Source organism: Ornithodoros turicata, chromosome 7 (assembly GCF_037126465.1).
Source record: "Ornithodoros turicata isolate Travis chromosome 7, ASM3712646v1, whole genome shotgun sequence".
Lineage (NCBI taxonomy): Eukaryota > Metazoa > Arthropoda > Arachnida > Ixodida > Argasidae > Ornithodoros > Ornithodoros turicata.
The window spans coordinates 24,691,457-24,716,036 of record NC_088207.1 but is presented as its reverse complement, the minus strand read 5'-3'; the positions used below and the strand labels follow the sequence as shown (position 1 = coordinate 24,716,036).

Sequence of the window (24,580 nt, the reverse complement as noted above, 5' to 3'; positions counted from 1 at the left end):
AAAAATATGGCGAAATTGAATTCTACACCCGACCAATTCTGCAACTAAAAAAATTACAAAATTTGAAAAAAATTGAAAATGAGTAGATTTACACGTAATAGTGAATTTTAGGTAGTTAGCAATTGCTAATTAGGTACTGCTATTTACCTAATAAATTTTAGGTAATTAACAATACAGTCGTTACATACTCTCTTCGAGAGAATGTTCGCCTGGCCGTGTAACCCACCTGTAAAAACGGTATCTATGCTGGTCTCATAGTTTTTTTATTTAAAAAAATCTGTAAAGAGCAAAAAAAAAAAAAAACACCCTGTATAGTTCGTCCAGTAGGCCTGTTGTCGTTGGGAAGCCCACAATTGAACGTAGAGCGCAGCGCAGGTGTACAGGATTGCTCAAAATTGGCCAACGAAACAATAATCAAAATGTGAAAAATGCAGTGAAGCGAGTATTGTGAGGAAGCAATCATAATACTGCCACCATGAGATAAAAGCCTTCTCTTTTATTGTCGTTGTCAACGACTGAATGAATTTTCTTCTTTTTGCATTCACTGTTTTTATCGAGAGCTTAGTTGATACCCGTGACTGAGCAGTGACTAATATCCATACAGGAGCTGATACCTGACCAGGCTTACATCTGTAGGTTCATGTGTGTGTGGCTTATGCTTATCCTTAGTCCAAGTAGCTCTCCGGGAGGTTATCCTGACACAGTTGACGCCGACCCAAGCGACCCCGCTCAGCAGCACCAGGGAACCGAGCATCTGCTGCATAGGGTCGTATGAGCCCAACACGTCCCTGAAGACGCCTAGAAATAAAGGAGCACCTAAATGGCATTAGGGTGGTTCTAAATCCTTCACTCTAAATAGAGAACATCACCGCATAGCATGCTCTGCGCTAACAATTACTACGAATGATATAGGGTTATCGTTCGAAGACAGGGGGAGCGAACGCCTTTTTGTGTCAATTATCATATATCCAAACTGACACAAAAAGGTGTACGCCCCAGTCTGTCTTTCGAATCAGAAGCGATAACCCTATCATTCGTCGCATGGTTGGTGCAGAACGTGCTATGCGATGAACTTCTGATTTTAGAATGTTCTTCGAAAGCTGTCGATAGGAGCGAACATGGCAGATTTTTTCACAGAACAACAACAACAACTACTACATGAATGATTATGGGATGAGGTGATTCACCGCAGCAATTTCACAGAGTGTTTGTCTGATCACCACACAATTTATGGAAGCTCCATGAACAATCAGCCGTCTGCAGCGCGGCATGGCCCGATCTCAGCAGTGGCGCCCTGAACCCAGCGCGACGTAGCAGCAGCAGTGAGCAGCCCAGAGCCGTTTATGGGGAGAGTTTGGACATTCTTTGATCTTCTGCCGCCCGAGATGGAGGCTGGCCGTGACGTCAGACCCGTTAGCGCTCCGCCCACTTGGTCGGAATGAAAGGCGAGCCGCGGCGCCATGTGGAGATATCAAGGCCCGCTCCAAAATGGCAGAACGAAAGGCACGGGGAGATTTTAAGCATAGAGTCGATATAGGAAGACTCTAGAGAACGTACTTGGCACGCCGTCAGTGGGATCTCCTATCCCCGAGCGTCACCGCCCGGGCGCAGCCATCCGTTGGTCGTGGACAGTGTTTCGTGGACAGTGGACCAATTTGTGCCCCCTAACTACAGCGGAGCTGTTGTGTCTGTTGCCAACCTTGTGCAGTCACGTGGGATAACAAACTGGGAAACGGGCCTATGGAGGGAAGTAAGAAGCGAGGCAAGCCGTGTAATTGCGTTCAGTATACGTACGAACCTTTGGGATGGGCTATTGGAATCAGAAGGTAAACGTTGTCATATCAAACGGTAGGCACGTATTTCCGAAGACAACAGTAACCCAAAGATGAATACACACAGTAAATAGTCATCTTCATGCTGCTCTGCGAACCAACGGGAACCGGAAATGGAAAAACGAAATCACCCGCCATTCCATGCGCTGGTCTGTCGAGTTTCGTGATAATAAAGTGACGAACGAACGACAGTACACAAGCGAGTGATATAATGGAAAAATATTCATTGCTTATTTGTTTAACAAATACATATGAGATACGCACATGGTACGCCGAACTTAGATAGCAATGAAAAAACGAAAAAAAAATGGCTAGGAAGCAAGCGAGCTGGTGAAGATGATGCATAATGTAAAACCCTGTGACTAGGAACACAAAAGGACAGACACAACACGGAGTCTTACTGCAATGAGACACGAAGCAATGAGCAATGCAATGAGCAATGCAATGAGCAATGCAATGAGTAATGCAATGAGCAATCAGACACGAAGTCTCAATGAGATTTCGTGTTGTGTCTGTCCTTTCGTGTTCCCTAGTCTCGGGGATTTGTATTATGCATAGACAGCAAGTCATGAATTTAGGAAAACGAGCACGTCAAGTTTAGCGGAATGAAGCAGCCAACGGAAGGCAACCCCTTCCATGACAAACGGATTGCATCTCACTTTTGGTCACGTTTCCTTGAGCAAGTCCGACCCCCCTGATTTTAAGGCAGTAGCTCCGCTCCAAAATGGCGGCACTGACCTTTGCGCCGCCCATCGTGTGACGCCAAATGGCGCGCTTTGAAACAGGCTCCTCCCAATGGCCAAACGCTTCCAACAGACGGCTCTGGAGAAACAGTGACTTCGTCGCTCCGTGACTTGAACCTCACTGATTTATCTTATGAGACCCCGTAAGGAGGCTAGGTTGTGCAAGAACGCATGCTATCTGTATAACGAGCTGCAGCCGAAAAATGTAAACAGATGGAGTGGCCTTTCATTGCTCCTTTCAAAGCATAAATGGACCTTTTTCACAACGGCGTATGCGCATGACCGTGAGGCACCAGAGAGGGTTGCCTCGGTCCTCATTAGATGGCGTAGTATGGGGGCGAGAGAAGTGGGGACCAGTGGGGAGACCGCACGAACGGCGCGAGCTCATAGGTCCCACTCCGGACCCGTTTTGGTCCTTTGTACTATCCACGTGGATTTGTTCTGACGCGCTCCGAGCGTGGTTCGCTGGAGAGCAACTAGGATACGACGCGTACGTGAAAAAGGTCCACTAGCACGTTTGTTGTGTACTGAGATCTCGGCGCAAATTAAAGAACCATGGAGTGGGCAAAATGAATCCACAGACTGACCACTGCAGTGTCGCTCATGATCATAGCCGTCTCGCGATGTAGAGCTATGAATTATCTTCTAACCGATATCCGTTCCGGCGAGAGATGTTTTAGTGGTTATGCATCGTCGTTTACAGAGATAAGGCTGCGGTCCCACGCGTACACTGAAAACTGGCAACGTCTTAAAGGGATTTCGGCGCTCGTGCGTGTCTGTTCTTGGTGATACGGATACTGTTTGAAAGCTGGTTCATTTGGCTAGGGTGGGACGTTCTCCGTTTTTTGATGCAGTACTCGGTAAAGAAGTTATGAAGCGGATAGTAAAACCAAAATTCAAAAAAAATGCTGCGAGGTAAACGATAAGAGACACAGAAAAAATGGGGGCTGGTGCACCGAAGAGGGAAGCAATGAAACGACGTTTCGAGCGAAAGCTCTTCTTCAGACTAGAGGGACGGAATGAGGGGAATGTTGGGAAACATGCTGTACATATCGCCCAGCCCGCTAGGGTGCTAACACGGGATCCGTGTAAATAAAGGGGGGGGGCGTGTTACAGCACGTGCCGACAAACTAGTTTTGAGTTGAGTTGATAAGAAAAGAAAAAATTGAGAAATAGGCTCTCATTACGAGAGCCGGCTACTCCAGATCACTAAAGAAAACACAAATGACTATCTACAATAGAACTGGTTCTCATTCATAGGATTAGTACTCATTCTAGGATTCTAGTTTGTCGGCACGTGCTGTAACATGCCGCCCTTTTTACACGGATCCCGTGTCAGCCCTCTAGGGGGCTGGGCGATATGTACAGCATGTTTCCCAACATTGCCTTCATTCGGTTCCTCGAGTCCGAAGAAGAGTTTTCCCTCGAAACGTCACCCTTCTTTTCACTACTCCCCTCTTAGGTACACCAATCCACCCCTTTTTTTTCTTCTGTGTTTCAAGCCGACAGTCAGACAATGTTCTCGATAACCGCTATTGTTCTTCAGGGGGTATATCGATAACAAAATAAATTAGCACTGCCTGGCTTGTTGCATGGTGTTCTTTTATGGTATGCAGAGGGTGACACGAGGGTGACACGAACTTACCTGCGACAAAGGGTTTGGTGAGGAAGGAACAACCCGTGAGTATATTGATGAAAATGTTTGCGAAGTGCTGGAGATCTTTGTGAACATAATCGGCGACGAGGACGCTCTGTAGGGCTATCACTGAACCGTTGAACACTCCCATACTCAGGCAAGTAAATAGCAGGGTTACGTAGTCGTATGTAAGAGGCACCAGAAGGAGTACAGTGCCGATCACCAGGTAGTCAACCGCAAAGATTATCCGGCGGTGCTGCTTAGTCGGCAGGATCGCCGGAACCACGACCCTTCCAACAATGTCTGTTACCGAATATATCGGGATTATGGTTATGGCGTACGTGGGAGTGACTCCTGTTAGAAAATAAACAAAATGCAAAACAACATAATAAACACATGGAAAACGTGGAACAAAATAAAGTGTTTGGGAAACGAAACGTCCCCGCTTGCCAGGCACCAGATTGCACCTCATGCACAGTGCTAGAGCGCAGTGAACAGATATGTCAGAGAACCTCTTGGCATCGAGCAAGTACTCGGCGAATCTATCTATCTGTCTGTCTGTCTCTATCTATCTATCTATCTATCTATCTGGAATTTACTTTGATGACTTATTTTAACTAATTTTATTATTATATACTTTTATTAACTAAAGTTTGAGTTAATTGCGTTAACTTAATTTATCCCTACACCAAATCGTAATGCCAAAACATTACATGAACTTTCGTACAGGGGGACTAAAGTTCGACAATTTATCCTCGCTGAATGTCAGGTGCCGTTACTCTGACAGCAATCCAAAAGGAACGGAATTCATTCGTTGCATCGTTCCTAATTTGTGCACGAAGGAAACAGCAACTTGCGCTTTACCTGTTCGTTCCTTTTCAAGAAGCGTGGCAAAGCAGAGCGGCCTGTCATTGGTCTCCTCAAACGATTTGTCAAATCGTCGCGGGAGGTGGTTCGACAAGTGACAGACCGCTCCGCATTGCCTCACTTCTTAAGAAGCGTAACTTGCGGTTACCTTCGTACATAAATCACGAACGACGTTAACGAGTGAATCGTGTTCCTTTTGTATTGTTGTGAAGGTAACGGCATCTTTAACTCTGCGATAATTGCTTGCACCTTAAAGCGCCCCTTCTAGTGTCAGCCATATAAAAGGATGGGAAAGACGTATACTGCAAACGTATTTTTATTCGCGATGTTGACTTTTCGCGAATTGCATTTGGGAAGTTATTCGCGAGTATTTAATTCCGCGATTCCAGGTCTGTTTCCTTCCGCGGGATCAATGTCAAGCTGTGTTCGCGAGTACAATTTTTCGCCATTTTTTAGCTGTCGCAAAATTCGCGAAAATTTATACATCGCGAATAAAAATACGTTTGCAGTATTATACGTAAAAAAATCGCAGATGATCGACCAGCATGATTTACCGTGAAATGGCCCCGCTATTATCCAATATGCTTTACGTGTCATATTCTCTTGCGCATGCTATGCAATACTACCATGGTAGCCAAAAGATTTTATACCTTTGTCGAAAGAGACATCGATAAGTGATGACATGAAGAGAGTGAGGGTGTAGATGAACACCGCATTTGATGCGGTGACCAGGTAGAACATGGGAGCACGGAAGATGGACGTGTACTGTGGCCGGTGAGGTTTCTCCGCAGTCGATACTTCATGGGACGTGGTGATGGTGCTCACGGTGGACAGAGGGCGCTGCTGAGGAGTTCGTTTTCTGCTACAAAACTTAAGAAAACAGCAGAGCACCGGCACAACCGACAGGAGCGCTCCCTCGACGAGTATGAATCCATCGTAGCCGTACGCGGTTCGTGCCGACAGCAAAAGTTTTGGGAAAATACAACCAGCCATACAGAAGGCAACGATGTTAGCGCTTTGCACCGCGTTCTGCATGCGATCGTCGAAATAGTCTTTTATGAAAGCACCTACTGCGATGAACACCACTCCAGCTCCAAGACCTGCACGTTTTACAGAACGTTACCATGAGGGACGTAAAAACGAGTCAAACAACAATGCGTATAAGCAAGGACCGAAATCACACATTAGTTGTCTCAAGAGCACGTCCGTTTTAAGGTGTCATTTACAAGAAATGTCTAGGTTAATAGGAGGTTAATATAAGAGGTTTCTGGGATAATATGTAACAAATCTGTTCGGCATACATCTAGTGCACATACATCAGGCACGGAAGTATATGTGACATCTGTAATAGCTACGTAATACATCTGTGACGACAGTGGGAGAGAACTTTGAAGAGTCTCTCTCGCAGTGACAGATTGTCATAGTGCAACAACTTTCGAACTTGGAGTCGTTGACGATGCCCACTTGAGTGCGGCCAACAACGGTAAGCTACTCCCCCCCCCCCCCCCCCCGAACTTGGAGTCACATCGGCTTAGGAGTTTGATTGGCGTATTGAGGGGACGAACCCTCATGTCTTCTAACTCAGTGATTCATTCAGAAGTATAGGAGGGTCGTTTCACGGCCCCACTAAATGTAGTAATCGGCGATACCTGTGGTTCCCTCGTGGAAATTTGACAAGTTACATATCATGCCCAAGATTCGTGGACACGTCTCCCTAAAGTGCGCTTAGCCTAATAGCACGTATTGTGAAAGTAAGACAGCTTTACGTTTGTACACGTGTATAGGTGAGAGGAGGCGTGAAACCCGAGAGGACACGAGAGAGCGAACACTTCTCACCGGTCACTTCCTTGTGATCGGTGATAAGGGGCACTGCGTGACCAGCTTGATAAGGATTCTTCAAAGTGCTTCATCGCTTTCAAATGCCAGACTTCTTTTTCGACGAGTATCCCTGGTGTAAAAATGGCACTCTCAATGCCATCATGCCTCCGACACTTTCTGTTTTCACTATTAGTGCAGGGCGTTTCATTTAAGATAAGTCAAACTTTTGTTTTATAAACATGATGCATTGCACTTGAACGAGACTTAGTAAATGCTACTTAATACATGCGTAATGTTAGTAACGGTCAAGAGATACTCAGTCAATTGTTTTGTTTCTTCGTTTGTTAATTCACTCGTTAACTGAAATTAATTTGTGATCCTTTTAACTGGAGGGACTATACCAAAACTCAGTGGCGGATTTGTGGAGGGGGAACGGGGTCTTCGATTCTCTTATCCGTGATTATGTACCTCCTCTCAGTTCTTTTTTCTTTTTCCCGGTTTGAAAAAAAGCGCGCCTGAAGTTTCGTTCGAAATGGCGCCCGACAGCAGCACAAACGCGCACGGAAGGTTACTGTTTACAAACAAGAGGCGCTATCTGCGCATGCGCGGAGGTGGTGTGGGCAAAACACAAGGAACGTAGCAGTGCGAATTCTTTCCGCAAGTGCGACATCGGCTGTGTTGCACTGCTGCACCGCTCTCGACTGTCTCCTTGCCTAGTACCAAATAATTTAGAGCTACGAAGGAATCAGACGGGTGTCGCTACAAGACCAAGTTGTTTATGCACGGTATACAACACGACGATCTCTTTGCACTACACATCGACAACTGGACAGCCCAGCCACAAAACATGCCGCCGATCACAATCGCATTGTGGTTTATAGAATATTTTCGCCGAGTCAGTTTCGCCGAGTCGGATAATGCTGATATTGTGCAAGCCTGCAAGCGATTTGCTACGGTGCACCGGTTCATGTTAGCGACGTTTATATGTACACAGGTATCGTGAGGGAATCTCACAAATGCGACGTCAGGGAATCTTTCCGTTTGCCTGCTCAAAACGATTCCAACACACAAGAAACGATTTCTTCGTTTTGCGTTGCGCAGAAACTTATTAAAAGTGGCTGTAACCGCTAATCATATAATAAAGAAGTTGAAAGTTCGACATTTCCTGTCCGCCTCTGTGTTGCTTTCGACGTCTTGGCTGATGACTCTCTAAACCTGTCTCTTCGTCAGATTTTTACTCCATCCGTATTACATCAGTAGTACATTCCTACCAAATTTCTGAGCAAATCCTGCATAGACGATTTGTAATATTAGTGCCCTCGAAGCAACCAGAAACGGATCGGTAGGCTATGGTGATCTCCCGAGTGAATTCGAGCATCTATATCAGAAGCAGGCTACCCCAAAGCAGTCGTATGCGGCCCGTGTAGTTCCTCCATGGTTCAATGCGGCCCGCGGACACGGATGAGTTCGGCCCAGGTGTACACTAAAAAATATATCGAATATGGCCATGGGGATGGGAATAATGGGTAACGTTATCTTAGGCTATTGACAGGATTTTGTCGAAGGCGAAGTACAACGTCACCTCGAGTGTTTGCAAAAATCGCCCAGGGTGCACATTTCACGCGAAAACATGCCGCTAAAATAAACAGGCAGTTTCACAGAACGATGCATATCTGCTAGTGTTTGCTTAAAGGAATAATAAAAAAGCGCGCTTCTGGCGATGTATTATCAAGTTTCCGCACAGGTACGTCGCCATGATCGGCTTGAAGTCAAGAAAACATGGACACAACACGATTATATGCGCCAGGTCCCAGTTGTATTCGATGCGCTTAAGCGAGTTGAATATGATGACAATTACATTTTGTTCGTGAATGACGCTGCCAGACAAGCGCAAGCGCAACGGCTCAGCCATGCACAATTTAAGCACGCTGTCGCCGAGACAAGTGGACGCGAAAAGAAAAAGAAAAATTGCCTCGCGTTCACTTCTCATAAATAGAGGTATATATATAACGTCTTTAGACAAAGTATACAATCTCACAGCTATTAAGGAAACCCATCACGAAGCTTCCCCGTGGTGCTGCGAAGAAAAATTAAGAAGAAGTGTGAAACATAAAAATAAGCATATACATTATATACATGCAAAAAACATGACGGTCACCATATAAGGTAAAGATTAAAAGGGAATCACCGACGGATAGATCACATGGTAATATCTGGTACACTACTGTCATAAGAATTTTTGTACATCTTTTTACCGTCATAATTACAATGCCAGAAAGAGTTTAAAAAATTGATACTGAGAAGAAGAGAGCGTTCGATTTCCCAAAACGCGAACCTCACGTGCAAGCAGTATCTGCAGCGTTGCCTTTTCAGTTTTTAAAGCAGAATTAAGCCACCAGAAATGTTCTTCAGTCTCTTTGGCCGGCAAAGCACACCTTATTTTGTAGATGTTTTTATCAAACCCGTCTTGCGGTGCTGGTTATCAGAGGAGAATGCACGCTGAGGCTGAACTCTGATACTTCCTCTCCCTTTCGAGTTTCGTTCCTCCTCCCATTTACACGTGCTCGAACGCACAGTCGGCTTTCCTACATGCGGACGTGTCGTTAGGCTAAGCCCTCTTTAAGAGCGATGTCTCACATTTTAGTCGCATTTTCATGCCCTCGGGAACAAAATTGGCTCGCTGCATCACCAAGACATTCACTTTAGGTTCCAACCATGGTCCCTCTAATTGCGAAACTGTAGTGGAAAATTACCTAAAGCAGATAGCGTTTGATGTATAAGACTGTGAAATCACGATGTGGCGCGAATTCTGCTTCTGTCCCATTGAGTACAATGTGTAAGATTGGCAAACGCCGGGGGAACAAAAGCCTTTATAGATATACGTGTAATTCTTTTTCGGTATAATTTCTTGTACGTAGATCTCACATGATCCAGTGTGGAACCAGTGAAAAGTACCGACGTTTTCCGCCAAAATGAAATTATGCGTTGCTTATGCATTGCGTCTATGGGTGTAATGCAGACGAAGCACGCTTTAAGTTTTTGTCCGCGAATCTTGGGCATGGTAGCCATTTGGATATGTCGTAACCTAAACTGTCCAGTGGTGACGGCGCTCGAACCTTCGACATATCGCGTCTGGTTTTAAAGCCGGAACCGTTGAAATGTTTATCTACAGGGACAACCCTTGACGACCATCCTGAGAACACGTGGTTGAATAAAATATGATTTTCGCATCATTGCTCCTAAGGAACATGGGGAAGGGCATTGGTTTCGTTTTCGCGAACTGGGTCTGTCAGTGTAATGAAAAATAGCCAACACGTTGTTGAACAGTCATTTACTGTTCCCTGGTTGACATGGCGAAATGGCCATGCCCCCAAAATCATATTATCGTTTATTGTCACATTTGTGTCTGTTGTAACGACGTAATGTAGGAAAAGTAATAAACAAAAGTGACTTCGAAGCAACGCGGTGCTCCAGAGGACAAGAACAGAAGAAAGAGACAGGACATATGCGGTGAATAGCAGCTACAGGAAATTTAATGGGAACACCTACTGAACAAAGCAGCAATCAAGATCGTGCTATCGCGTTAACATGGGCCACTCAAGGCACACAAACACACACGACTTCTTTGAGTCGGAAACCGTCTAAACCCACAGACGGGTTTATGCACAATCCCGTAGAACACATTATACCCAAGCAGCACAATGTACTGAAAGTCGAGTGCAATAGGGGTGGACGGTATGTGTCTTATCAATGTTCTTTAGCTTCACGAGTCTGTTCAAGACCTTCCACCTACCCGTCCACCCCTATTGCACTCGACTTTCAGTACATTGTGCTGCTTGGGTACTTAATGTACTTTCAAGGCTGCCACTACGAAAAGAATGCCGGTCAATGCCAGCAATGCAAGTCAATCCAGTGCAGGGAGTATCACGTGAGCTTGCGGTTGGTTTAAGCAGCATCATAAGCTCAAGGTCAGGGTCGGAGGGAAAGCTGCTCTGAGTTGTATTGTAGAACTTTTAGGAATCGGGCATTTTCTTTTTCTATTTTTATCTGCTCCCCAATAGCTGATTCCGATAGCCGACTAGCGATTGTTCGATTCTCATACGAACGTTTGAAATCACTAGCTTCCTTGTCTGGAAAGTGGAAGTGGGGTTCAGTGTGGGGGTATATGCCGGGTGACACGTTCAATCTCTCCTTTTTAGAGCGCAGCTCTTAGGCGCACGTTCCTGCGTTGAGCGGCGTCGGCGTTGTAACCGGCAGAGCGAACGAGGAGCGAAGCGAAGGATGAAAGTACGGGAGAGCGTACAGCGAGAGTGAAGATGGAAGAAGAACAAGAAGAAGAGTGAATGAAGCGCGAGGAGGAAAGTGAAGAAGCAGGGCACGCTTGGGAAGCCGGTTGTGGTTCGGTGAGCTTGGCTCCAAACTTGCTACTGGAACCGTGGTGGCCGCAAAATCGTACGTGTGAAAAAGTCGTGCACTCCTATGCAAAGACTCATCCGCAAAAGTTGGTATACGTGACACTGAGTCGCGCTACAGACATAACCGGGCTGTGCCTCACCAAGCGTGGACAACGACTTCACAACGGCTTAACGAATTGGGATAGGAGTGCTACCTGAAGAAAGTACTATGTATAGAAAATAAAAACAGTAGTATATAACTCGACCTCAAGAGCTGCGTGCTCGCATTATCGACTATCGTAATCGTCAAAAGCGAAATGGCGCTGACAAGCTGGTGCATGACTGCGAAATAAACCAGAGACAAAGTAATCGTGATTTTTTCGTTATAATTCAATTCAGTACTAAGTACCGTCAAAACCTACGCGAGGCGACCGCAAGTGCAGGCATAATTGTTGTCAACGCCTCCGTTTGATCCGACCACATTATTCTTATTTCTTTTCCTTTTTTACTGATTTCGAATTTCTTACGTGGACACTTCGTACTGACGAAAAACAGCAACGACAAATACACGATGGCAATGTCATGAGGCCTTTCGCCGCTTAAGCTGCGGTACGCTACTCAACTGGATGTGAGTTGGTATGCATGGATGTGTATAGAATGCAACACGCAGACAGATACTACGGGGTGGAAGCTTATAGAGTTATAGTCTACCTATATACTAAGTCTGTTGCCGCTATAGGAAGGCGGCGCCACGGTGTTTGTGTGTTCTGTCCATTCCTTCTACCTTTGTTTTTAGACACGCTGTGTTGCTTTCAAGTCACTACGTACACGCTCACGAAGATGGAAATGCTTGTGAATAAGTAAGAACAAAAATGGAAAGAAGTAGTGCACTAACCTGTACAGACACCGAAGGTGAAAACCATGCTGGGAACAGTATCAACGAAGTATGCGGAAAGCACACCGAAGGCATGCCCAATGCTGGCCAATAAGGCAAGTGAGCTGCAGGATATCCTCGACTTGAGGATGGCGTGTACAAGACCTGTAACAAGTCCTATTGTTTATCGTGCGTAGGAAAGCAGATTATAGAAGTTCCATTTTATTACGTAAGCCTACTAACCATAACGCAATGGTGGTCACATTTCGTTCCGCCAGTGCCACTAGCAGTGAATGGATCTGCTTCGTATAAAGAACCTTCTATCCCGGGATGCAAAACACGGTTTATGGCCGGGACTTCAACATTACAGAAAAATATTTATAACCTATGGGTACCACACGACAAGATAGATGGGGACTGTGCAATAGATCATAGTCCTAGAAACGAATATAGCAGAGCCGTTCATTTTTCGCACATGGTTTGCCTCCGCTACTGATTGTTGTTGCAATGAGTGGCTAACTCACTGCATGTGGTTTCAAAACTATAGTTCTGACTCCGGATAAGCAGAATTTGCACTGAAGCTCCACAATAATAAGGAAAAGATGCAAAATGAAGGGTTTTCAAAGACTGCGAACAATTCCAAAGTTTTCCGGACCTTCATAGCAGCATTTTCCAATTCCAGTGTGTTCATGGGATTCAAGGGTTTCAAGTACTCTAGATCTGTATTCTTCTGTCTCTGCGGCAGCGAATCAGCAAGCATATGTGGCTTACTGGACGAGCACGATTCTCTTTGCTCTTATACAATATTGAAGTCTGACGTTTCGCGTTCCTTCATATGTTCCTCGACCAATGGACTGGCCCCATTTGCTGGCTTCGCCTTAACGTTCCCTGTAGTGGTCGTCTATAGGTGTCCCCTAACCGTTGAGAGTGTGGCGCGGTCGAGGACAGATAACATATTTCCTATAGTCTCGGGGTTGTACTGTTATATTCCTATTTCGTGTGAGCGGTACTCTGCTGCTCGATGTCGCCTTCAGTCCTCGCTCGCGACACTGGCTTATAGACTTCCCTGATATTTTGACCGCGTTGGACGCTCCCCCCCCCCCCCCCCCCCCACACACACACACACATAGGCGGCCTGTTCCGAACACCCTGATGTCCTTTCATCAAGGTACCGGGGCGGACAATATATTTTGGCTCTGCGTTTTTGCGCGCTTTGTTCTTTTTTCTTCTCCAGAGTCGCATACATATTTCTACACTCATTTCATTATTTTTCTTTGTCACCTTTCATTAGCATGCAGCCCTCAGATATCAGTTCTATAGAGTAGACGGCATGCTTACGGAGCACATCCCCATGTATTTTAGTTTTGTTCTTGTTTTTCTCCAAAACAGCGCAATATACTCTAGTGTTCCACGCCTTTAAAGATATAGACTTCAGCAACACTTTAAATATTGCACATGAGAGAACTGATGTTAAATAAATAATTGGGGGCTTACGTCGCGAGACAACTGAGATCAGAACTGATGTTCGGAGGCTGGAACAACATAGAAAGGACAAATACATACAAAGCCTAAAATTGCCTAAGAAATTAACGATGAAAGTTGGAAATCACTGAAAAGGTTAGCCAGCTGTAGGACTCGAACCCACATCTTCTTGGAGCCCTGGACCGGTAATCCAGAAGATGTGGTTCGAGTCCTACAGCTGGCTAATCTTTTCAGTGACTGCCAACTTTCATCGTTAAATATTGCGTTCTGTGAAGATTCGTCGAGACATGGCGTTCTTCCTCGCCTGCACGGAACGGCAAGCCCATCTCGTTACCACCACCACCAGGTCGCCTGCACTTTAGACCTTTAGCCATCGGCGTTTTTCCTCTGTGTCTTTGAACTTAAAGAAGGCATCGCTTTTCGTAAACATTATATGAGAATCAGCAGATCATTATCCCTTACATGTGCATCACACTTGTGCCATTGAACCGTAAAAACTTACATTTTGATCTTGATTATTGCTTGTTGGTGGCTAACATAGACGTGGTGATGGTTTAATTGAATGGTGGTGGTTGAAGAAATGGCACCAGCAGTGTGATTTGCTTTGGTGCCTTTTCTTTGACTGCCATCATTCCCCATGGCGACTGAAGCATGACTAACTGGGCGTTGTGTGGCGGCTTGTTTTGTGTTTGTCCTTCTACGTTTCATTGCCTCATCCACTGCAACGTTAAACCTACGTTGCTTCCGTAGGGAAACGATATCACCTTGCTGCATGTTCACAACAATCAACCACAAAGAAAAGAATGGAAACATCACCGCCACCCCTGCTCGACATTTGTGCTCCTTCGACTGTATATGCGTACATTATCACAGTTCTAAAAGCGCAGAGCAGCTGGGAGACAAACACGTAAAGCAAGTTCCTTATCGAGCAAGGCAATAGCGGCAAACTGGCAGATATACCCTTCTTATCAGCAATTAGAAAAGCTTCCCATAACTCCTGTAGCGTAGTAGATGAGGCATTTAAACATAGAGGGACAAACCCAACACAAACCTCATAATGGAGGATTTGTTGCAATAAGTCGATACGATACGCGTTTGTCGCATTCATGTATAGGCGCAGCTCTACTTAAATCCCAAGCAGCACAATGTCCTGAAAGTCGAGTGCAATAGGGGTGGACGAGTAGATGGAAGGCCTTGAACAGACGCGTGAAACTAAGGAACACTGATAAGACACATACCGCCCACCCCTATTGCACTCGACTTTCAGTACATTGTGCTGCTTGGGATGTAGCATTACCACCACAGGTTCTCGTGTGCTCAGATAAGGTTCCGTCATTTGTCGGGATTTTGTAGCTGTCAATTCAAAAACGATAACAGCGCGGAGGGGGCACACAGACACAAGACCAGGCAGCAGGACAAACGCCGACAAGGCGCCTCATGACAAGGGCGTTTCATAAACGCATTGGCCTGTTGCGAGGGGCGTTGCGTGTGTTTGATATATGCCAAGTCTGTATTTCTCCCCTCCCGCATTCACCAGTCTGATGACTGGTTTTTGTTTGGGGTCTCCTTTGAAGACAGCTTGCAGTTAGTTACCTTTCTGACTTGACTTGTCTTGATTTATGTTGAAGTAGGAAGTATCACCTTGAGCATGAGGAGAACGAAGTATACAGGACAACAACTTTTCAGGACCAGGACCTTTTCTTTCGCTCTTTTCGTTTTTTCTTTCTTCTTTTTATTTTTCCTTTTTTGTAAGCGGGAATAGCAAGTCGGCTTCTGGAGCCAGGCTAACCCTTCCCCTCTTTCTTTGTTCTTTTTTCTTTTTTGCAATAAACCTATATCCCCCCCCCCCCCCCCCCCCCAGGACCACATTTTGCTTGCGTGCCTTTTCTCTCCTTGATTTCTCTTACCATACTTGAGAAAGAACTGGCTCTGCTTCGAGTACTTCGAGCTCATAAGAAGCTGTAAGCGACATGTGAATTAAACTATTCTTGAAAGTGCGCTCGTCGTGTTGGTGCTCTCTGTGTATACGTTGTTGCCTCATACTGTTTGACGCTTTAACGACCACGGGAATAGTCTCAGACGACAGATATTGTTTTTTTTTTCTTTTTCCTTTTTTTTTTTGTTGAATATTAAAACATCACACTTGTAGTTGAAGGTGCGCTACGCGAGAGGAAGAATAGCAATAATTGGGAGTATATGTCATTAGGGACTAATGATTGAGGGATGACTGATCCAAATGTAGGTTGGTCCTATACCGAAAAGTGCCGATGAACGTAGAATCGGTCGTCGCCCACCGTGACCCGACCAACAGTCTAGAATAACAGTATAATTCACTGTTTGTCACCCAAACAATGCTCCACAGTCCACACCGAGGATGTGTTCTACGACCGTTCTACGCCCATTGGGTCAAGGTTTTGGGCATTATTTTTATCTCAGGGAGTGCTGGTATTCTATGGGGTGCGTGACCTCTGTTGTTAGTAGAATAGAATAGAGTAGTCTTTAGATGCAAGTGGCCCCGTGTCTGCTGATTTTTCAGGGGTTTTCGGCATTTTCTTGCATGTAGTATTTTGGGCTGGCTTTCTCTTTTTCACAAAACGTGTCATTTCACGCAAGTCACATTTGGATTATCTTCAATTCTTCATATGATCCGCAGGCATGCATAAGCGACATTAAAGTACATAACTCACGCTGACATTGTCGAGTGGTGCAGATCTTCAAGCTTGTCAATATCTCATATAGCGAGCGTTAAATACATCACTTCCCCCATGGTTGATCCCCAACGAGCTCCAGCGCAAAGACCAATTGCAATGTTCGCTTCAAATTCTGTCCAACCAAAACGCGACACGGCCGACAACGCGACCTACTAAAACGTGAGAGCCTACCATGTCAAGCGACGTGCCGAGCTCCCCGACGCAAAGCATCGCGATAACACTAGCTTCGCTACTTTCGTAGATCGGGGGCAAAATCGCTTGCACGTGTGGCGAACAAACGATGGACTGCCGCTCGCTGAGACGGACACCTGACAGAGCGCACGTGACGTATGACGTGCTCTTTGTTGTCTGCACACGTGTAAACTGCATCGCCATTCGCGTCACTTTCACTTTCACGTGAAGCGAATGGCAAATAATGTAGTATACCACCTAATGTGCGTGCTAACGCGTACTTAGCATGCGTAACGCAGTGTAGCAGTAAACGGAACGTCGCAAATAACGCGGTGTTACATAGTATACACGGCCGAGAAAGGCAGCAATTGCTTCCAGCCCCGTGTGTAAGAGATTTCCGGAGCACGTTAAAGAACTCCCCAACTGGTGAAAATTATCCGCAGTCCCACCCTGTAGTCACACACATGTACATGCTCAAAAATGTTCATGTTCAAGAATTTTGAACTACCTATACTTCTGCGCAGAGTGACCTGCGTGTAATATGTGAAGAGACATTCTGTGGGAAAGCTACTCACCTCCAAAGTTCAGTAATGCAGTGACCACGCATACGGGCCACACCACCTGCTGCCTTGACCAGTTAAAGTGGTCAAGAAATGTCACGTAGAACAATCCCAGTGTCCTAATCGTTGATCCCGTCAAAAAGGTCACGAGTAGGCAGATAGCTGCAATGACTCCTGAACGACAGTCCATCCTACTGCAACGGAGTCACGAGCAGTCCGTCACTCGCACCAGCAGCAGGGTGCACCGGCGGACAGGAGCAAATGCGACAAAACAAGGACGGAGCAATTACCTACAAACGACGTACACCGAGTCAGAGATAAAGCTCTACGTCTACCTGACCTGGCGGGCTTGGAGACGGTGCTCTTGAAGCGGGAGATGTTCTTTTTTTTTGTTTTTTTGTTGAGTGTACACAGGTGTGCACCAAAGGCTTATCGCGACATAGATTACATCATTCTGGACAACGCTGCAACTGACAAGGAGACACATCATGAGCCTTCCTTTATGGGCGATGATAACGATGATAACCGCTCCTCTTCAAGATATCGCAGCCATTAAGCCGTGGTCACGTTGATATCTGAGCGCGAACCGCCGTTATTGCTTCATGAGCGAACATAGACGTCACTCTCCGTGGAGACATCTTAAGTCTGGTCTAGGTTTCACAACCTCGCCAATTATCCAATCACTTGCTGTCGTCTGGGCAGTGCTGTCTGCGGTGCTGTTCCAGGGAAGATTTTTTCCCTAAAAATGATCCCTGCAGTTACCGGTGTACAGGGAGCATTCCAATGAAGGCTACTGAGGGATGCTCGCATGCTTTCTGTGATGGGTAGCCCTGTGGGACTATCCGAATTCCCGAGCAGGAGAGGCTGCACGTTCCTTCCTGTCTTGTACCACCATCGTCTTTCCCCTCTCACCCTACCCTATTCTGTCCCCTTCGTGCACTGAGCAAACCTAAATATTTAGACAAAAGGTGCAAGACGCTTTCCATAAAACCAATTTTGAGGAAGATTGTGACCGTTTTGCGCTTTATTTCCAAGTTTTCCTATTGAGTAGGCGAGGACGTTCAATCACAACAGACGACGGTGGTTCTTCTCCATGGCCACGAACGCTGAAAGCACGTTCGTGATTGGCTACGGCTGTCGAAAACACGATCCTGATTGGCTGACCTTTAATTGCTATGTCCCGTTGACGAGCGCGCAGGCTTTCTGTTTCTTCGACAGACATATGTCGGCACAGTTCCCCTAGAAGTCGGCCCAGGATGCACATTTCCCCAGGGCGTCAGTCGTGACGTTGCCCACCTACGTGAGGCCGACAACAGCAAGCCCTTTCACCATCACCACCACCACCACCTTTCTGTTTCTTGGTGGTGCTGCCTGTACTTTGCGTGACGTCACTGGTAGTCTCGTGTGGGCCACCAGCTGTTTTTTCGGGCACGCGCTTTGTACCTTCTTCCTGCCACATGGATGATGAGTCATCTACTTCCTCCATTTCGTTCTAAAATATTCGCCAGCGGTAAAACCAAAACCAACAGAAAGCCGTACACGAGGAATACCGGTGAGGTGATGTGGTGAACTATAGTGGTGAAGCCCATTGTTGCTGGACGGCTTTTCAGTGGAGGAGCGCAGAGTGACTCAAAGGAAAATAGTCATTTTCTAATTATCTGTGCCACTTTGGGGATCAAAAATTGTATTCACTGAAATATCATTCAGTACGGATTGATGCCGCACCTTTACCTCAACACGTTTTTGGTGCGGTGTCTCCGTTTAAAGGCCAGGGGGCATGCATAAAGATGGAGGATGTGAGGACAACGCGTGGAATGGAAACGCAACTGTTACTTTCTTTTTTTATTTCACTTGCGAACCTTTTCTTGATTCAGGATAGTGCATCTTGTTCACGGAATGTGAGAAAAGTCAGTTTGTTCCACAAGTTGTTTGTTCTACAGATAACAGGAAGCGCATCCCATGCGTGCCACCCATCGGCATCACCAGCAGTAAATAGAGAACCCACACACCGGCAAAATTGTCTGTGTTAAAGTTACTGGTGCTGTAGATCGGTTGTGGTGTTCTCGTTGTCACGAAGTCTTAAATTTTGTAAAATGTCGAAGTTGCTTGTTGTTGATCGGCCTTCCATTTGATGCCAATACACTCCTTCCTGTTTGGTCCCCTCTGCGATAGTCGTGACATTGCCCGCCTAAGTGGCCGACTACGGCAAGCAGTTCCATCACCCTCCCCACCCACTCACGCTAAAGTTTCATGAGAATCTTGGAAGAGCGCTCAGCAGCAATATGAGAATCTTGCATGGAAGATCTAATACAGGTTCAGATTGACACTCAAGTCGCGTCATTTGTCAAGGTATGGCACTATGCCTATAGCTTACTTGGATTTACAAGTTCAGAATCAACAAGAATAGGTTTAGAATCAACAGTTTCTCCCACATGGTAGCGAAGGCATCCCATGGGCGCGGTATTTCCGAAGCGAACGTCGAACATAGTTTCGTTGTTTTATCTCCCCCCAACGCCGGCGATCATAGGCGCACGGACTTGCAGGAAACGGCTCTTTCGGGCTCACCCCCGCGAAACGTCCCACGCTAGGATATTCCCAGGATTTTCATCTCGAGGGGGGGGGGAGGTACTTTGAGGGCGGTCTGACGCCCTATCTGCTGCTTTCTTGACGTTTTTGGCCTTTCTGGTGGAATTTTGGAGTGTTGCAAGATTTCGGGGAGGGGGGAATCCCTGGTTCCACATGACCCGTTTCTTGCCATGGTGATGGGCGGAGTCAACGCAAACTTGCGAATCTGCGACGTGACTGTGAACACGCACCTGACCATTCGACAGCTTCCCACGTAGCGCGGGCGAAGGCGGAGCTAGAGCGAACTTGCGAAGATACGAAATTGCGAGGAACGCGCCCCCGGACGAACATGATTGGCGAGCACCTGGAAGGCGCGAAGATCTGCTAAGTCGATTCTGGTGATGGCGGTAACGGCGTAAGTGACGTTTGCCTATGGTGTTAAGAGAACAGCCTCAGCAAGAGAGCCGCCGATATTTCGAACAGACTGTTCTTCGTCTGGGCGCCCAGAACAATAACAGTCTGCGTTCGAAATCAGAACAGTATATGGCTGCTCTCGTCCTGCCCCACTGGTTCGCTGGATTTTCTACTTTTCTACATTTACCTATGGTACGTTTACCTACTTTCTCGCCCGAACGAGAACTATACGAGTATTTAGCCGTCCACCGTCGCTACACTTTCCGACGTTGGGGGATGACGACATGTTTTAGAAAAGTTGCACGATCGAATCGGCCACCAAGTCCAATGCGGCTTACAGCCTACGTGTCGACCGTAACAGCTGACCCCACACTGCCCTCTGATTTGCTCTTCAAAGGGACCTCACGTTTGAAGTCGCTGCCGCTGGAGCGTCCACAACTGTACAGACAATGCCGGGCTAATACGTAGCATATTTTGATAGAGAAAATTAGCCTAATTGAATGTCGAACTACGCGAAACATTCTGGAGCTTGTTTCATTGCGACATTCGATATAGCAACAACGCAGGCGACTGCCACCTTATTCACCTATCAGTGTCTAGTTTCTTGGGCATAACATGAACCCCAATCATCATCAGCAGCAGCATGCAGTCTATCAGGTGCGACCATGCAAAATATTTTTGTTGGACGGTGTCTTATTATCACTGCGCAATTCAATTTCCAAGACGACCCTGAAAAATCAGGAACGCGCGAAGCGGCCCGATCAGCTGCAGTGACGTAGCTGGGAGATAAGCTCTCATTGGCCACTCCAAGTTCGTCCGCGATGGGCCACCACCACCTAGGTGACGCTGGATGGGCACGGCACGCAGCTAGGAACATATTCCCAGTTGGCACCACTTTCCACCTGACTGGCACTCCCCTTCTGGGTCACGAAGCGACGTCAGCCTCACTCATTCTGTGGACATTGTGAAAATTATTCAAGATTTAACAATTAAGTACAACGCCAAATTGCATGCAAAGTGATTAAAAATAACCCCGAATTACAGTTACAATTACATAATATCTAATCCTGGAAGTACTTAATTACTGAGAATGGAATTAGTTATAGTAATTGGGTACTTGTAATTAATTTACAGGTCTGCTGCTGTGCTAGTACAGAGGGGGAACCTCAGAAGTGCAGCACAAATAGGTGATTTCGTGAACATCAATGACTAATGTAAATGCAGAATACTATACTTTATTGTACATAAGCATACCATAAGTACACTGTGTTCATTAATTACAGTACGCATTATAAAATATAGTTAAAAAATAATGCGATGGAATATCAGTACGAAAATACAAATCTAACATGTGTAACACATGGCAACAATGCAGGGTGCCTTCGTTGTAAATGTAATGAGGCTCCAAATTATGCAAAAGGTACCCGCTACGCAACTTTGATATTAGTTTAACATTTCCAATGTCCCTCACTAAACGCGTGCATTTTCCAAATCATATGTTAGACTGGTTATGCAGGTTCCTTCGCTAGTTCCAGTAGCTCAAGCAGACCATCAGGCTTCCGGTGTGTGATGGAGGAATAATATTCTGCGTACTGTAAAGCCTTTTAAATTTTGTGTTCCAAAGTTTTGCAAAGTCGTACACATTTCATGGCCTCTAAATTTTGTAAGATCTGGAAGCAAAGATTCGAGGTTTAATTTGCCTACCCTGTGACATGCCCGAGACTGTTTTTACCGCATTTAATAAAAGCGGCACTACGCATGCTTGTGCTGCAAAGCAGTTCAACTGCTTACTAGTAACTGCGTATGGCTAACTGCAAAAACGAAGCTTGCGAATGTAGCACTGTTTTCGAAGTGTCCAGCTTTTGCCTGAAATTTATGCGTGTCAGAAGTCAGTTATGTGAGGCATTTTCTGAGAAACAGTTTTTACTTTTTCACTTTTATAAAGAAGAAAACACGACAGTACAAGCAAAGGATGAGCATTAGACAAAAGTCAGGATTAGACAGCATTTGTAGCCCGGCTCTGACATTGAACAAATTTCCTTACTTACTGAACTGAACTTTTAAAGGCATACCTGTTGCTGCTTAACAATGGCTTACATTTGTGTCCTTCTTCAGGAGTAGCAACATTGCCAGGATTTCTGTCCAGCTCCGCTTCAATTTTGGACCAAATGAAGGGTCTTGAGCAATTAAGACCCTGCCATGAATCAATGACGGCAGTACAATTTCATATCGTGCGATACTTTGTCAACAGTGCCATTGCCTATGATTCCAATCCAGTATAGAACGAGAGTTCTGTTGTATGTGTTGGATGAATAACGAAACTATTGCTTGCACACTAACAGTCTTGAGACTAAAATTTGAGAAATTTTTCTCCTCCGTGACAGCATAAGCATGATAGTCAGATGAAGTGAACTTTTTGCACCTAGTGTTGCAAAATTATTGCTTAACGTTTCAACAGCAAACCTGTCGGCAACAGAGTTTTCTGTATATTTGAGCTAGTAGTTATTCCTCAAACCACTGTGTGTCCACCACATATGTGCAATTCTTAGACCAGGTTTCTATGCATACCTTGCGACAGATCTTCTAATATAACAGGTTCGCTTTCATAAGGTTCAACCACTGCACTAACATCCCCGGTTTAGTAGCCGCTCTGGTGACGAAATACGCCAGTGCCGTGTTCCGTAAACTATTGTCCCAAGCTGTACCACAAATCGTATAGCTTAGTTCATTTCTAATTTTAGGCTCATGATCTTGAAAAAATTATGTGATTATTTGATCTGGGCAAATATTCGAACTCTTGAATACGAATCAAATAGTTTACTCTATTCGAACAGTATTCGCAACGAATTTTGTCTCTTCGATATTTTTGAAGAGTTTGTGTCAAAAGTTTGAAATATTGCAGAAAGTCTGAAATACAGCAGTTATAAAAAGAAAAGAAAAAAAGGAACATGCAGTCCAGATGGTCAAGTGCACTAACCTGAGGCTTATGTTGTGTTAGGCAGTTTGTCTGTTCCAGCCTCAGAACAGTCACTTCCCATCATTATGATTTCCCGATTATGATGGAAAGTGACCGTTCTGAGGCTGGAACAGACAAACTGCCTAACACAACATAAGCCTCAGGTTAGTGCACTGGACCGTACACTTGGTCTTGACTGTATGTTCCTTTTTTATCTTTTTTTATGACTGCCGTATTTCAATGTTTTGGCAATATTTCAAACTTTTGACACAAACAACCATTCAGTTGTGTGCTTCACACTTTTTATTTTATTTTAATATATACAAGAATCTTGGACACCAATGCATGCTTGTCTCAAAACAGTTCTGGGCTGGTTCACCACTTTTTTGGTTCAAAACCCTTCATGTTATATAAATATCCATTTGTAGCTAGATGTGAAACACAGCGTATAGTTAAAGTCCCATCTTTGAGGTTTCAAGCATGCTCTTAAAACAGAACTTCAATGCATAACATGCTTAAGGCCAAACGTTGCACAGAACGATAGGGTTATCACTCTTGATTTGTGGAAGCTTGCAGGGTGCAAATCTTCTTGTGACAATTAACGTAACAGCGTAAGTGTTACAAAAATGCATACGCCTCCAATTTTCAACAAATCAGGGGAACGAATGAGGTCATTCAGGATGACAGTTGGCTAGGGGCATGTAACGCGGTGAAGTTTCGTTTTTAGCATGTACAGACGCAAATTGCGGAACAAAATGTACTGGTCCAAACCATGGAGCTGTCTTTCCTGCGTGGCTCATGCGCTAATACTAGAACTGAGAAAAAGAGAGCAAGGAATGTAATGATTGTATGTGCCATAGTAACTATTCGAGGACAAATGAGTTCAATCAGGAGATTACATTAAAATAAAACAGGTCAGTTTTATTGATTTTTAAAATGAATCCACTACCTTTTTTACAGCTTCATCCCAACCGTACGGAGAGGAATACAGGATAATATTTCCAAAGGCATAATGCTGTCATGGAAAGCAATGTTCAATGGCCGGTCGCTCTCATCCGGCTCATAAACCAAACCGGTACGAAGGTTACCGGTCGAACCAGGTTGAACCAGAAAGAAGTACTTGCAGCCAGATCCCCCAAATGAAGGCAATTCGGTTCAATCTACTGTATGGCGTACAGCAAAAAAATAAACACATGTCACATGCTGATAGGCGAACTGTGACAACTGTACGTCTTCACACAAAAACGGCCTCCGCAAACGTAGTCTTAAATAGTGTTTTGTGACCGCATGAGCGTTGCTACATAGCATTATTGCGAGCCTCGTGAAAACTGCACACATATTTTACGTTTACGAATACTGGAAAGAAATGACTCATAATGAACACCCTGAAAAAATGAGCTCCATGGTAAAGCATTGTGCCATTTCCTCCATGTCAGAAAACGAAGGCACATATGAGGAAACAGCACGCTAGTCTTCTTTGTATGTGAAAACAAGGAAGTAAGCTAGCTAAAGTACCACATGCAAAAGCTGAGGGTCAGGCCACATGTATCTATACCC

The 24,580-nt window shown here is 45.3% G+C and overlaps 1 protein-coding gene across 4 annotated transcripts; it reads right to left on the bottom strand.

Annotated features, from left to right (window-relative positions):
* Positions 1-476: 476 nt before the first annotated feature.
* Positions 477-17,397, bottom strand: LOC135400392 (monocarboxylate transporter 4-like). 4 transcript variants are annotated; one of them, XR_010424604.1, is made up of 6 exons: positions 17,104-17,397; positions 12,186-12,329; positions 5,729-6,178; positions 4,221-4,565; positions 1,558-1,738; positions 747-798 (listed from the first exon to the last, which is right to left on the bottom strand). XR_010424604.1 is itself a non-coding variant. In XM_064632234.1 (5 exons), the coding sequence occupies exons 1-5, from the start codon at positions 17,276-17,278 to the stop codon at positions 590-592; spliced, it is 1,323 nt and encodes a 440-aa protein (XP_064488304.1). In that variant the 5' UTR covers positions 17,279-17,395; the 3' UTR covers positions 477-589. The 4 variants fall into 4 exon arrangements, 3 of the variants coding, with proteins under 3 accessions (XP_064488304.1, XP_064488305.1, XP_064488306.1); XM_064632234.1 differs by lacking the exon at positions 1,558-1,738 and having other exon boundaries at positions 477-798; positions 17,104-17,395; XM_064632235.1 differs by lacking the exons at positions 1,558-1,738; positions 17,104-17,397 and adding an exon at positions 16,334-16,634 and having other exon boundaries at positions 477-798.
* Positions 17,398-24,580: the final 7,183 nt, after the last annotated feature.

Coding starts and splice junctions, on each gene's coding strand:
- LOC135400392 (XM_064632234.1), bottom strand. CDS start 17,278: ATGGACTGTCGTTCAGGAGTCATTGCAGCTATCTGCCTACTCGTGACC. Junction 6,179..12,185: donor CACCTTCGGTGTCTGTACAG/GTTAGTGCACTA, acceptor TAAAACGTGCAG/GTCTTGGAGCTGGAGTGGTG. Junction 4,566..5,728: donor CGATGTCTCTTTCGACAAAG/GTATAAAATCTT, acceptor ATTTTCTAACAG/GAGTCACTCCCACGTACGCC.